The 13,671-nt window shown below is 50.8% G+C and overlaps 1 protein-coding gene across 1 annotated transcript; it reads left to right on the forward strand.

Annotated features, from left to right (window-relative positions):
* Positions 1-11,651: 11,651 nt before the first annotated feature.
* Positions 11,652-12,290, forward strand: NANOS1 (nanos C2HC-type zinc finger 1; the record flags this gene model as incomplete). The annotated part of the gene is made up of 1 exon (XM_080694126.1): positions 11,652-12,290. One exon carries the CDS (start codon positions 11,652-11,654, stop codon positions 12,288-12,290), a length of 639 nt encoding a protein of 212 aa, XP_080550252.1.
* Positions 12,291-13,671: the final 1,381 nt, after the last annotated feature.

A 13,671-nucleotide genomic window follows, 5' to 3' on the forward strand; every position in this document is an offset into this window, starting at 1 on the left:
TTATTCTCCCCTCCTGCAACAGCCAATTAGTAAAGTCAGAGTGCCTCCTGTTCTACTTGTGCTGCCGTTCCTCCCCAGGGAGGCTTACACCTCTCTTTTCCTACCCACCAAACAAGAGGACATATGCCAGGACAGGACTGGCAAATTGATTTCACCTATATACTCTCTCACGAAAAACTAAAATATCTTCTTACCATGGTCAACACCCTAACAGGCTGGGTAGAGGATTTCCCCTCAAAGGTCAAGACAGCCAGCATGGTGGCCAATGTTCTATGCTCAGATATTATCCCTCAGTTTGGACTCTCTAATTCCTTACAGTCTGATAATGGACCAGCTTTTATTTCTAAGGCTACTCAACAGGTGGCACAGGCCCTTGACATTTCTTGGGAGCTCCACATCCCGTATCAACCACGGTCATCAGGAAAGGTAGAAAAAAAGAATGGGATTCTTTAAAAACATCTAACAAAACTCTGCCTAGAGCTGCGGCCTGAACTAGTACCACTGGCTCTGGTCCACATACGAGCCACCCCTTGAAGCCCCACCTTCATGAGCCCCTTTGAATTGCTGTATGGTTGCCTTTTGCTTAATCACTCTCTCCCTTCATATCCCCCTCCCTTGGTTTCCTATCTCCCTTACTTTTTTCAGGCACCTCCTTCGGGAACACGCTGGCCAATATCTTCCCCAACCTGGGACCAAAGAAGCAGCTTCACACCCTGCAGCCAAGGCCTTAAGCTGGGAGACCAAGTCCTCCGCAAGTCGCTTCAACCAAAACAACTCCAACCACAGTGGACTGGGCCCTTTACAGTGATCCTCACCACACCGACTGTGGCCAGACTGCTGGGTGACCCTAACTGGCATCATCTTACTCGGCTAAAAAGGGCTCCATTACAACAGCCTCGTGACAAATTCTCCTGTACAATATTGGAACCCACTAAACTCCATGTTTCTTGGCATAATTCTCTTTAATGATTTTATTTCAGCAGGCCCATCCGTCTATGTCTGGAAATTCACCATGCAGGAGACCCATTTGCCCCCCTCCAAAAAATGTTGGACCAACCATAAGCCCCTTGTCTGCTAAAGTTCATTCAAACATACATTACTGAACTGTCCATGGTAACCTTCAATCAACCTGCTGTAGCCATACTCCCGCCTGCCCACTTCTGAATGGTCCGACCTCTCCTGGCCAAGGGACCCCCATAATGACATCCCCTCTTACAGCAGGAAGTAGTTATTGGCTCAGTCCTAAGTCAATATCACCAAAAGGCCAAAATGATAAGTCGGGTCCCTTCCCCTTCCTCTCATGGAACCCTGCAGCTGGAACAGGAGGTGGCGCCCCGGAAGCCAGAAGCAGAGGTGGGGCAGACTCCAGATATCGCAAGGAGACTGGCATTCTCCCGCCTTGCTAGCCACACCCCAAGACCCCAGTTACATAAATACCCTCACTTCCTCTCTGTGGTGTGACTCTGCTGACCAATAGCGCCCCCCCCTTTCAGTCTGCAGACCTCTACCGGGAGTGAAGGACCTTTATTTAAAAAGGGCCTGATCTCACACTCCTTTGCTGAATTTTGCCTCCTTTGTGACCCCCAACTCAATTTCAGCATTACAGGACTCAAAACAACTTAATTGGCCATGGACTATAATTGATGACAGCCTAGTCAGTCAACCAGTCAATTGGTTACACATTAACTAGTTCATTGTTTACAGCTTAGATGATTGGCTAACAGGCCTCCAGCAACCACCCAAAGCTCAATTACTGTAATTAAACCTCTATACTGGCTCAGGGTATTGGACTCAAGGCAGAACCTCAGTCCAAATTCATGGTTATCCACAAAATATTTAACATTGGCTTTATCAAAATTGAAGTAGTACATTTCATTCTTTTGCAATTATTTTTCCTTTCACCAGTATATTTCTGATACCCACTTTTTCTTAAGTAGCTATGATTTACTCATTAATACCTCTTGGTGGGTTCCATAAATAAACCTATCACAACTTATTTATCCGTTCTACTGTTGATGAACAATTGAGCTGTTTCCCATTTGGGGTAATTAGGCATAATGCTGCTGTAGACAATTTTTATAACTTTATTGAACTGTAATTTATATACACAAAATGGATCCATTATTAGTGGACTACAAAGCTCTGCAGTTGTAGCTCAGCTAGTGAGTCCCTCTGCAACTTAATGAGACTTTGTTTCAAAATAAAAGAAAACCTATGCTGCAGAGAGAAAGGATCACTTTAGAAAAGTTCCAAAGTGACTTCCGGGAAGATGGCGACCGAGAAAAGCGGGGCTTAAGAGTCCCGCTAACAACCAATCTCCATTACCACAAAAAGAGCGCCTTTCATAGCCAGAAAACACCATCACCAGAAAAACAAAAAAACCACCAGGCTCCAGAGAGAAAGCGGACTGAGAACAGAGCTCAGGGCCACAGAGGAGACACACGCGCCCGAGGACGCAGCAGCAGCGCCATACTGCCGGCGGCAGCGGCGAACTCAACGGACGGCTACAGTAAGCCGAGGTGAGCTGATGCGGAACAGCCAGGCGGGATCTTTCGGTGCAGACAGCATTTAAAGCTCCCAGTGGCTGAGCTCAGCACACGCTGCAGGGATTCAGAGTGGAAATCAAAACCAGAGAAGAAAAAATACGCCAGCCTCATGGCCGAGGGCGTGGCAGAGGCGCCATATTGCCACCGGCGGCGGCAGCAGCAGTGAATTCACCGAGTCCAGTACAGCTACATCTACGTACTCAAGAACAGTGAGTCAAATTGCGGGCCACAGAGGAGAAATCCCAGTATTGTGCCTCCTGGGACTTGACCCAGTGAGGGAGTGGTGGTGGCAGAGATATCACACCATAGGAGAACGTGCAACCTGGCACCCCCCATAGTTTAAAGCAGCCTCTATCGACTCCCTGGGTCGGAGACTCTGTGATACAACCCAGTAAAGGAGTAGTAGGGTCTGAGATAATACAGACTCGAGATCCAGAGCACCTTAAGTGAAGCCATAGTGACCCAAGGGAAGAACCCAGAGAAGGCACAAACCTCCGAAATCATGGGAAAGAGGAATAACACTGAAGTAATGAACGTGCACAACCCCACAACATCAGAACCTGATAAAACAGAAAATCAGAGATTTCTAGAAGATCAAATCAGGAAAATAACTGTAGAAATAATAGAGGTGCTTCGAAAAGAACTCAGAGAGAGCCAAAAAGAGATAAAGGATGCAATTAATGAAGTAAAGGCCTCAATTCAAAGCACAAACAACCGATTAGACCACATGAAGAACAGAATCTCGTTCTTAGAAGATGAGCAATCCAAAAATGAATGCATAGTTTCTAATCTAGAAAAAGATATCCAACAGCAGGAATCTGACATTGAAGAAATATGGGCCCATCTTAAGAGAGCTAACCTAAGAATAATTGGAATAGAGGAGGGAAAAGAAAGTGAAACCAAAGGGATCAACAATCTCTTCAAGGAAGTAATAGCAGAAAATTTTCCAAATATAGAGCAAGAGGTTGATACACAGATCCAGGAAACTTATAGAACTCCCTTTAGACAGGATCCGAGAAGAGGATCCCCACGCCACATAATTGTCAAAATGACCAATGTGGAAGCCAAGCAGAGAATCTTAAAGGCAACAAAAACAAAGGGCCAAGTGACATTCAGAGGCAAACCAATTAGAATCACTCCAGACTTCCTAAACCAAGTCATGAGAGCCAGAAGGGCTTGGAGTAACATATTCCAAACTCTGAAAGAAAACAACTTCCAGCCAAAAATTTCCTATCCAGCAAAACTTTCTATCAAATTAGATGGAGAAATAAGAAGCTTCCATGACAAACAGAAACTGAAGGAATTTATGTCTTCAAAACCAGCGCTAGAGAAAATACTCAAAGAGATTAACTGCAAAGAAGAAATAGGTAACACTCACCAGAACCAGAGAAACAAGAGTTTCCATCCAACAGACAACTAAGATTGGTTATCTGTGGAGATTCATTATTTATGTTAGTCTTTTACCTATCTCTAAATTGTATTGTTTGCCTTTATTGTTGTTAATTTTTAGGATTTCTAGTTGGAATATTAATATACCTTCAGATATAGCATTTGGAAATATTTTATCCAATTCTATTAGTAACTTTTAACTCTCTTTACATTGTCTTTGGATATACAATATTTTCTTTTATTTTTTAGGGAGTTTGTATATTCTTCTGTTGCCTGTGCCATTGAAATCATATCCAAGAAATCACTGCCAATTTCAATGTTGTGAGGTTTTATGACCCAGATTTTCTCCTAAAAGTTTATAGTCTTAAGATTTATATTTAGGTCTTTTATCTAGTTTGAGTTAATACTTGTATGTGGGATTAGGTAAGGGTCCAATTTTATTCTTTTCCATGTAATTATTATTTTTCAACAATATTTAGTTAAAAGATTATTATTTCCACCACCAAATCTTCGTGGAAACCTTGTCAAAAATAACTTGACAATACAGGGAAGAATTTAGCTCTAGGCTTGTATTTAACTCCAATGGTCTATATATCTGCCTTTAGAACAGTACTACACTGTTTCAATTATTGTAGCTTTATATGGTTTGAAATCAGAAAATATACATCTTCTAGCTTTGTTTTTGCTTCGAGATTGTTTTGGGTATCCAGAGTCCATATTCCATATCAGGATAGATTTTTTTCTGAAAAATAAATATATGATAGTTTCACCTAAAAAAAAGAAAAAAATATTCTCTGGTAAGAAAGAAAGCAAAAAGAAATATTGAAATGTTATCTTTAAGACATCAAAAGCTTGGTATCAGACAAATGAAACTGTTATGTGAGATTATCATTTTTAATTTTGGATAAATTGCTATAATACTAGATGTCAACCACTAAGCCAAGCATGGGAGGGAGGGATAGGGAGAGAATGGGGTGGGGATTGGGTGGGGGCTGACTGGGCGATGTGTGCATGTATGTCTACAAAAGTTTGTATCCCACTATGATGTATGAATACAGTGCACTAATAAAATAAAATTTAAAAAAAAAAAAAAAAAGTTCCAAAGTGCTAGGTAAACATCCCAATGGTGTGTGTGTGTAGTAGTGGGCATTACCCAGGGATCTGACCCCTGAGCTACACCCCCAGCCCTATTTTTCTTTTATGCTTTATTTTGAAACTTGGTCTCAGTAACTTGCAAATAACTCACTCACTGAGTAGCTGAGGCTGGCCATAAACCTGCGATTCTCCTATCTCGGTCTCCTAAGTACTAGGATTATAAGTGTGTGCCACCACACCCGGCTCTCAATCTTTTTTATTTTGAGATAGTCTAACTAAATTTCCCGGGCTGCTTGTGAACCCACTTCCTCCGTCTTCAGAGTAGCTGGAATTACAGGTGTGCACCATCACACTCAGCCAGGGTACTTTTAAATGGACTTGGAGGATGGGCGTGGTGGTACATGCTTGTAATCTCAGTACTTGGAAGGCTGAGATACGAGGATCAAAAGTTTGCAGCCAGACCAGCTGTGGTGGCGCACACTTGTAATCCCAGAGCTTGGGAGGCTGACACAGGAGAATCGCACAGGTTGGAAGCCAGTTGTTTCCAAATAAAGTATAGAAAGCAGAAAAGCCCCTGGGTTCCACCCTCAGTACCACAAAAAAAAAAAAAAAAAAAAAGTTTGCAGCCAGCCTCAGCAACTAGTGAGGCCTTGCTTCAAAATTAAAAATAAAATAGGGGTTGAGGGTGTAGCTCAGAGGTAGAATGCCCCTGAATTCAACCCCCAGTACTACAGAAAGGAAGGAAGGGATGGACAGGCTTGGCTTTATTGGGGACATCTCTTACATGGAATGGGATATGCCCCGTTTTGCCTACAGGTGCTCTTGGCTCTGTCCCCTCCTGCCGCTGTGTGCTGCTGGCTGGCTTCCTCCACTCCAGCGGAAGCCCAGCATCCCCAAGCATGCCCAGGTACATCTGAAGAGTCAGGAACCCCACCTGGAGAGAGAGCAACCCAGGGCAAGCCTCAGCCCTACTACTTAGCAACACAAGTCTTGCCCACATGTCTAGAAACCCCTGGCGCTGAACGAGATGGAGCCATCCCTGACAGCTGGGAGAGCTCAGCCCAGGAAGAGCAGGTGAGTGGGGAAAGAGGGGACGCCCCCCAGCACCTGCCCTGGGGCTCCAGGCTCCACACAGAGCCCCACCACACTGCCACCTCCATTCAGCAGAACAGCCTGGCACACCGGTTACCGAATGTGATTCTGACTCCATGTTTCCACTAGAACAAAGTCAGTTGCACGTGAAAGCACACCCGCCTGGAAGTGGCTGAGGGGATGGAGGGTCTGAGGCGAGGCTCTCCAACACAGCGAGGCCCTCAGCAACCTCTCAAGACCCCGTTTCAAAACAAAAATAAGTATATAAACAAAAGGGCTGGGGTGTCGCTTGGAGGTAGAATGCTCCTGTGCTCAATTCCCGGTACCAAAAAAGAATGATAAATAAATAAGGGAGCGACTCTTTGGTGGCGTCCCGGACACTTGCTTACACCTCAAGGGCCAGGGCCAGGTCAGCGGCCAGCTCGGTCCCCCATCTGACCAGAGGAAATGAGACGTTTCTGCTCGCCTCAGCCTCCGCTCATCCCGAGGCCAAGGCTCCTGCAGACAGGACCCCCACGTGCCCAACGGTGCCTCGCCCTGGCAAACGCCGTGTCCGGGGCAGCCAAATCATGGCAGGCTGGACAGCAGGAAGCCCGAGCCTGACAAACGGCATCTCTGTAGCTGCCTGGACACCAGCCAAGCCGCCTCATTTCCCAGGGCTGGCCTCCGCCTGTGAAGAATCTGTGCGGTGCGGTTCTGCTGCTGGCAAAGGAACCCGCGCGGGCTGGGGGCGCAGGCAGAGGTGGGAAGGCGCCCTGCCCCGCCAGGCAGGCCCGGCTCCAGAAGAAACCAGGCAACACCCCTAGGTGCTAAAATGAGGCCCAAAGCCCACCTGTTGCCGTGCCTCGACGGGAGCGTCCTTCTACTTCTGTTTCTTGCCAGACCCCTGAAAAGCGAACGAAAGGCCGCCAGACTTGGCGGAGGCGCACCTGGGCCTTAGGGTCAGGCTGGGGCCCGGGCTCAGTCCCGCCCCTCCCGGCCGCTCACAGCAAAGGCCTCCAGCCAGAGGCCCCTCTCCCAGCGAGGACAAGCCCCTTTCGCGCTTGCTCGTTTGCAGGGTAAGCACCTCCAGGAAATAGAGGTGCTCACCTTGTTCCTTCCAGGGCATCTCCGTAAGGACCCATCACCGCAGGCCAAACAAGGCACCTTTTTTTCCCTTTCTTCTTTTCTTTTCCTAGGGATTGAGTCAGAGGCATTCTGCCTCTGAGCTACATCCCCAGCCCTGTGTGTGTGTGTGTGTGGGGGGGGGGTTTACTGGGGATTGAATGCAGGGGCATTCTACCTCCAAGCTACACCCCCACCCCTTTTGTAAATTTTCATTTTGAAATAGGTCTCACTAGGTTGATGAGAGTCTACTTGCTACGTCTGTCAAACCTGTGACCCTGCTGTCTCAGCCTCCCAAGTATGGGGATTGGAAATGAGCACCACCACACCACACTATTTTATTTTTATTTCAAAACAGGGTCTAAGAGCCAGGCATGGTGGCGCACGCTTGCAATCCCCCGCTTAGGAGGCTGGGACAGAAGGATCACACAGGTTCGAAGCCAGCCTCAGCTACTTAGTGAGGCTCTCAGCAACCTAGTGACACCCTGTTTCCAAATAAAATATTTAAAAAAAAATAGGTCTGGGAGTATAGCCCAGAGGTAAAGCCTCTGGGTCCTACCCTCAGTACCACATTAAAAAAAAAAAAAAAAAAAAAAAAAAAAACAGGGCTTAAGTTGCAGAGGTCCTTGCTAAGTTGCTGAGGCTGGCCTTGAACCTGTGATCCTCCTGTCTCAGCCTCCCAAGGACTGGGGTTCCAGGCATTTTCCACCAAGCCCAGCTAAGGCATTTGTTTTTATTGAAGTTCACATAAGTCAGATATGGGAGTTCAAGTCTATAATCCCAGTACTTGGGAGGCTGAGACAGAAGGATCACAGGTTCAAAGCCAGCCTCACACAATTTAGTCTCTCAGAACTTAGTGAGACTCGGTTTCCAAATAAAAGTAAAATAAAATAGGGCTGGGGGTGTGGCTCAGAGGTAGAGTGCCCCGGGTTCAACCTTCAGTGACACACAACATTCGCATCGAGTTAGCGTGCCCTTGGTTCAGCCAAGGGGCTCAGGGGTTCGGCCGGTGCCGAAGCCAGCGGCCAGCATCGCAGCCTTCCGTTATGCAAGGCCACTACTGAGGCCTCCGAGGCCAGGATCGGAGCCTGCCGAGTGGTTAGGCTGGGGCCAGGCAAAGAAGATCTCAGCTGCTCTCCTCCGACCAGACCTGGAGGGAGCAGACGCAGCAGCTGGCTGTTTTAAACTTTCCTTGCTGCAGTTCTCCTCAGAAGGAGGGCTCCCACTCTTGAGCTCGAAAAGTCCTCAAAAGTATGCGGGCTGCAGGAAGAGGGTGGAGTTCCCCATTTATAGATTAATACTCTTCATCCCACTCTGGGAGCCCGGCATCCTCTGCGAGGAGCTCAAGTTCCAAGACAGCAAACCTGCCGGGCTTCTGCAGGAGCCCCAGGGCACGCGGGCTCTTTTATTTATTTTTGGTGGGCAGAGGGGAGGAAATAAAGGATGACTTTTTAACTGGCGTGCCAACACAAACTTGAAAAAGAAACTGAGTTGGCAAGTGCAGAATATTACTGCCTGGTTTCAGGTCTTAGATCAACCTTCAGAGGCCATGGGATGAGAAAGCCTGAAAAGCACAACTTCAAGCCCGAACCCAACAGGTTGTCAGAAATCTAAGCCTCACGCTGCCACCTGGAACCCTTCCCCGCCTGCCAGCGGCCCTGGGTTGCTCCCCTCTGGCAGGAGCCCCATCTCTCTTCTCCCAACTCCCCTGCACTCTGCATTTGAGATCCACTGAGGCAGGCACCGACTCTGGCTGAAATACCTTCTGGGCCCTGATGTTTGTAAAGGTTTCCTGGCCAGAAGGGACAGACAGACCTGACTGCCAGCTCCAGCTGTCACATAGCCACTGTGTAACCTTAAAGAGGTCCTTTTGTTCTCTGAGCCTTTTTTTTCTTCTTCTTTTTTTTTTTTGGAGGGGGGGGGGCCTGGATATTGAACCCAGGGGCATTCTACCGCCAAGCTACACCACAGCCCTTTTAATTCTTTTCCTTTAAAACAAGGTCTTGCTAGCTGGGCATGGTGGTGCACATGCTTGTAATCCCAGCATTTGGGAGTCTGAGACAGGAGGATCGCAGTTCCTAGACAGCCTCAGATACTGAGAGAGGCCCTTTGCAACTCGGTGAGACCCTGTTTAAAAATAAAGAATAGAGAGCCGGACATGGTAGCTTATACTTATAATCCCAGCATTTGGGAGGCTGAGAGAGGAGAATTGCTGTTTGCAGCCAGCCTTCGCTACTTAGGCCCTCTGCAACTTAGTGAGACCCTGTTTCAAAATAAAGGATAAAAAAAATAGGGCTGGAGGTGTAGCACAGAGGTAGAATGCCCCTAGGTTCCATCACCAGTACTTTAAAAAAAAGGAATGAAAGAAAGAAGGAAGGAAATAAAAGAAAGAAAGAGAAGGAAGGGAAAAGAAAATAGGGCTGGAAGGCTGGATGTGGTGGCACATGCTTGTAATTCCAGAATTCAGGAGGCAGAGACCGGAGGATGGTGGTTCACGAACAACCTCAGCTACTTAGCAAAGCCCTTTACAACTCAGTGAGACCCAGTTTCAAAAAATAAAAATACTTAAAAATAGGGCTGGGGGTGTAGCTCGGGGGTACAATGCCCCTGGCTTCCATCCCCAGTACCGCAAAAAAAAAAAAAAAAAAAAAAAGTGTTGCTAAGTTGCTGCGGGCCCCTCCAATTTTGGGGGCTGGCCCTGAATCTGCAGTCCTCCTGTTTCAGCCCCTCGGGTGCTGGCATGGCAGGTGTGCACCACCACACGCAGCTTGCTGAGTCTTATTTTCTTCACCTGTAAAGACTGGACTGAATTATCCCAAAGGTCTGATGCTGGGTCGCTGTGTTGGTTTGTTCATTCTAACATTGGTGAATGCCAGCACCGGGTTTTGGCCATCCTAGACCTAATGGGCACAGCCAGGTTGGTGGGTGTCGCCTCTGGCCTAACAGGGCTGCCAGGAAACCCATTTTCCCGCTTGGGAAGGAAAGTCCTGTCCTGCCCTATGAAGCCCACCCTGTCGGCGGCCCAGCCACCAGTGGAGGCGTTTTTCTGGTCTCCATCCTAGAAGAGCCTCCAGTACCTAAAACCTTTCCTACTTTTTGTTTATTTATTGGTACTGGGGATTGGACCCAGAGGCATTCTACCTCCGAGCCACACACTCCCCAGCCTGATTTTATTTATCTAGAAACGGTCTCACTAGGTTGCTGAGAGACTTGCTAAATTGGAAGGCTGGCTTTGAATGTGCACCCTCCTGTTTCAGCCTCCCAAGGACTGGGATTACAAGCGTGCGCCACCACGCCCAGCTCAACCTTTCCTACTTTCCATTAAATAACAAAAAAAGTTAGCTCTTCTTGGGAAGGACTAGACTACTTCTCATCCTCCTAGTCCAAATTCATTTAACTTCTGATCTCCATGGGTTCTACAAAAAAGTCTTACTCATTTCAAAGCATTGAGTTGTGACGCTGAGCACGCGGTATTGCAAACTGCCCCTTCACCGCGATCTCAATCCAGGCCCTCTGTGGTCCGCGGATTTTTCGGCCTCACCCCCACCTAAGGCGCCAGCACTGGTTCCTAACACCTGTTGGAAGGCTGCTGCGCTGTGGGCAAGTCCTGCGTCCATCCGCTCCTCACTGGGACCAAACTTTAAGCTCGCCCAGACGCCTTCTGGATTTCGCCCGGCTCAAGAAGACCTAGAGCCCGTGCAAACGAAGTTACTGGGTGCAGGCAGGCAGCGCGGCTCCAAAGTGAAGCAGATCCTGGCCTCCGCTCGGTCCAGCCTCCCGCAGCTTTTCTTGCTGATGGAAAGAAGCGGGGAGAGCCCGAGTTGGGAGGTGGGCGCGTGGCTCCCGGGACATCCCCGAGTCACCATCCACACGCGGTGCCGGGCGAGCCTCGCCACCGGGCCGCCCGACCCAGCGGCGCCCACTTTCCCCGCTTCCCCGCGGCGCCACGCCCCTCCGCGGCGGCCACCAATCAGCGTCGGGAGCGGCGCCGCGGCTCCGGGCCGCAGCCAGTCAGCGCCGGGGCCCGAGGGCGCCGCGCCCGCCCCCTCGCAGCCCGAGCCGCGCCTCGCAGCCGGCGAGCGGGGCCAGCGCGGGGCGCGGGCCGGAGCGGGGGCGCGGGCCGGAGCGGGGGCGCGGGCCGGAGCGGGGGCGCGGGCCGGAGCGGGGGCGCGCACCGCCCTCCCGCCGCCCGCCCGCGCTCCGCCTCCGTCCGTCCGGGGCTCGGGCTGGCGGGCGAGGCGGCCGGGCGGGGGCGCGCAGGGGCCGGGCCGCGGCGGCGGGAGGGGCGCGGGGAGGAGCGCGCCCCATAAAAGGCGGCGAGGCGGCCCCACCCCGCGGCAGGCCGGCCGGCCGGCGGGCAGCTCCGCGCGTCCCTTCCGTGCGGCCCGCGCCGGCGGCGGGGAGGCGCGCGGCCGCCGCCCGCCCATGGAGGCCTTCCCCTGGGCGCCCCGCTCGCCCCGCCGCGGCCGCGCCCCCGCGCCCATGGCGCTCGTGCCCAGCGCCCGCTACGTGAGCGCCCCGGGCCCGGCGCACCCGCAGCCCTTCAGCTCGTGGAACGACTACCTGGGGCTCGCCACGCTCATCACCACGGCGGTGCGCGGCGAGCCGCGCGGGGGCTGCGCGGGCGGCTCCCCGCCGTCCTCGTCCTCGTCCTCGTCCTCGTCGTCGCCGTCGCCGCCCTGCTGCTCCCCGCACGCGGGGGCCGAGCCCGGCCCGCCCGACGACCGCCGCCTGCCGGGGGGCGCGCCGCCGCCGCGGGAGGAGCGCGCCGCCGCGGCCCCGCGCGAGCCCCCGGGCTGGGCGGCCGCGCCCCGGCTGCTGAGGCCCGAGCTGCAGGTGTGCGTGTTCTGCCGCAACAACCGGGAGGCGGTGGCGCTCTACACCACCCACGTCCTCAAGGGCCCCGACGGCCGCGTGCGCTGCCCCGTGCTGCGGCGCTACACGTGCCCCCTGTGCGGCGCCAGCGGGGACCACGCGCACACCATCAAGTACTGCCCGCTGTCCAGAGTGCCCGCGCCGCCGCGCAGCGCCCGGGACGGCCCGCCCGGCAGGAGGCTGCGCTGAGCCGGCGAGCGCGGAGAGGAGCCCGGACGGCGGCGGCGCCGAGTGCTTCTGTCGAGCGGTGGACCCTGGACGCTAAAAATCCTCATTTTGTCTCTAGTTTGCGCACATCCAGAACGGCGAAGGCTGGGTGTGTATTCTACTAACTGAAATATGGCAGCTGTTTATTTACTGTATACGTCGACCTATTTTAGATGCGCAGCGGTATGAAGTTCTCTATAATCATGGATGTTTCGTTTGATGGATGGAGGCACTTTACTAGGTCTAGAATATTTTTTTAATAGCCTCTCAACCGAGCTTGAAACTGGCGATTTTTTGGAATGTCGGCAAAATGACTATTTTATTGTTTGATGCAATATTTTGTTCTAATTCCAGGTGAAGCAGGCCCTTGGTAGCTTCGGCATCATGGCACGTGAAGGCTTAGTACACTTTCCAGTGTTAAGAGTGGGCATTCCCTCCTTGTGGCTTGTCTTGTCCTAGCCGGAGGTGTAAAATGCACATCTGTAGCAGGTAGAATATAGCTCCTTATCCTTTTATGTGCCGGATCTTTTATGACTGAACTAGCAACTAGTCCTCTCCACCTTTAAAAAATGTGCCAAGTCATAATCACATTGTGTATACACTTGGATATGGTGCTGTTTAAAAAAAAGAAAACTTGACTTGTGTATTTATAGTTAACGGTAGTTGAATCCATTATTTCACGTTGGCATTTTCCTCTCTGCACCCACCCTCCATTTCTGGTTCTCCAGTTACAGCCTAAGATGGGAAGAGAGACAAGGAACAGTGTCCAAGCGCACCCTGAATTGCTCAGTCTCGGGGTTCTCAGATGGGCCGAGGGAAGCTCACTCTAGTCCCTCTGGGCTGTCTGGCAGGAGACTCACATCTCTCTCTCTCTCTCTCTCTCTCTCTCTCTCTCTCTCTCTCTCTCTCTCTCTCCTCTCCTCTCCTCTCCTCTCTCTCTCCTCTCTCTCTCTCCTCTCTCTCTCTCTCTCCTTTCTCTCTCTCCTCTCTCCATTCTTACTCGTTGGCTTCCCGAGCCCCACCAGTTATCCCCGAGATTAATCCCTGATCCTTGGGCAAAGGTTCCAAACCTCTACTTCCCCTGCTCAAGTCCAGAGTATGGCATGGAGACCTACCATGAAGACAGATATGAGGCCATGGGAAGTGAATTAAGACAGACTCATCAGAGATGCACAAACACCACTATCTGGAAGTACCAGCAAGAGATTTAGTCCAAGGATGTAAGCTTCCAGTAGGAGGATTTAGCTAGTGTATTAGGCGTTAGCCTGCTTTCATGTTAAACAGCTAACTTCCTCCACAGCAAATTGACTTCATCTGGAGCCCTCTGCTCCAGTGTCACAGGCTCTGGTAAATACTGGGTAGC

This window comes from Muscardinus avellanarius, assembly GCF_963383645.1.
Source record: "Muscardinus avellanarius genome assembly, chromosome: 4".
NCBI lineage: Eukaryota > Metazoa > Chordata > Mammalia > Rodentia > Gliridae > Muscardinus > Muscardinus avellanarius.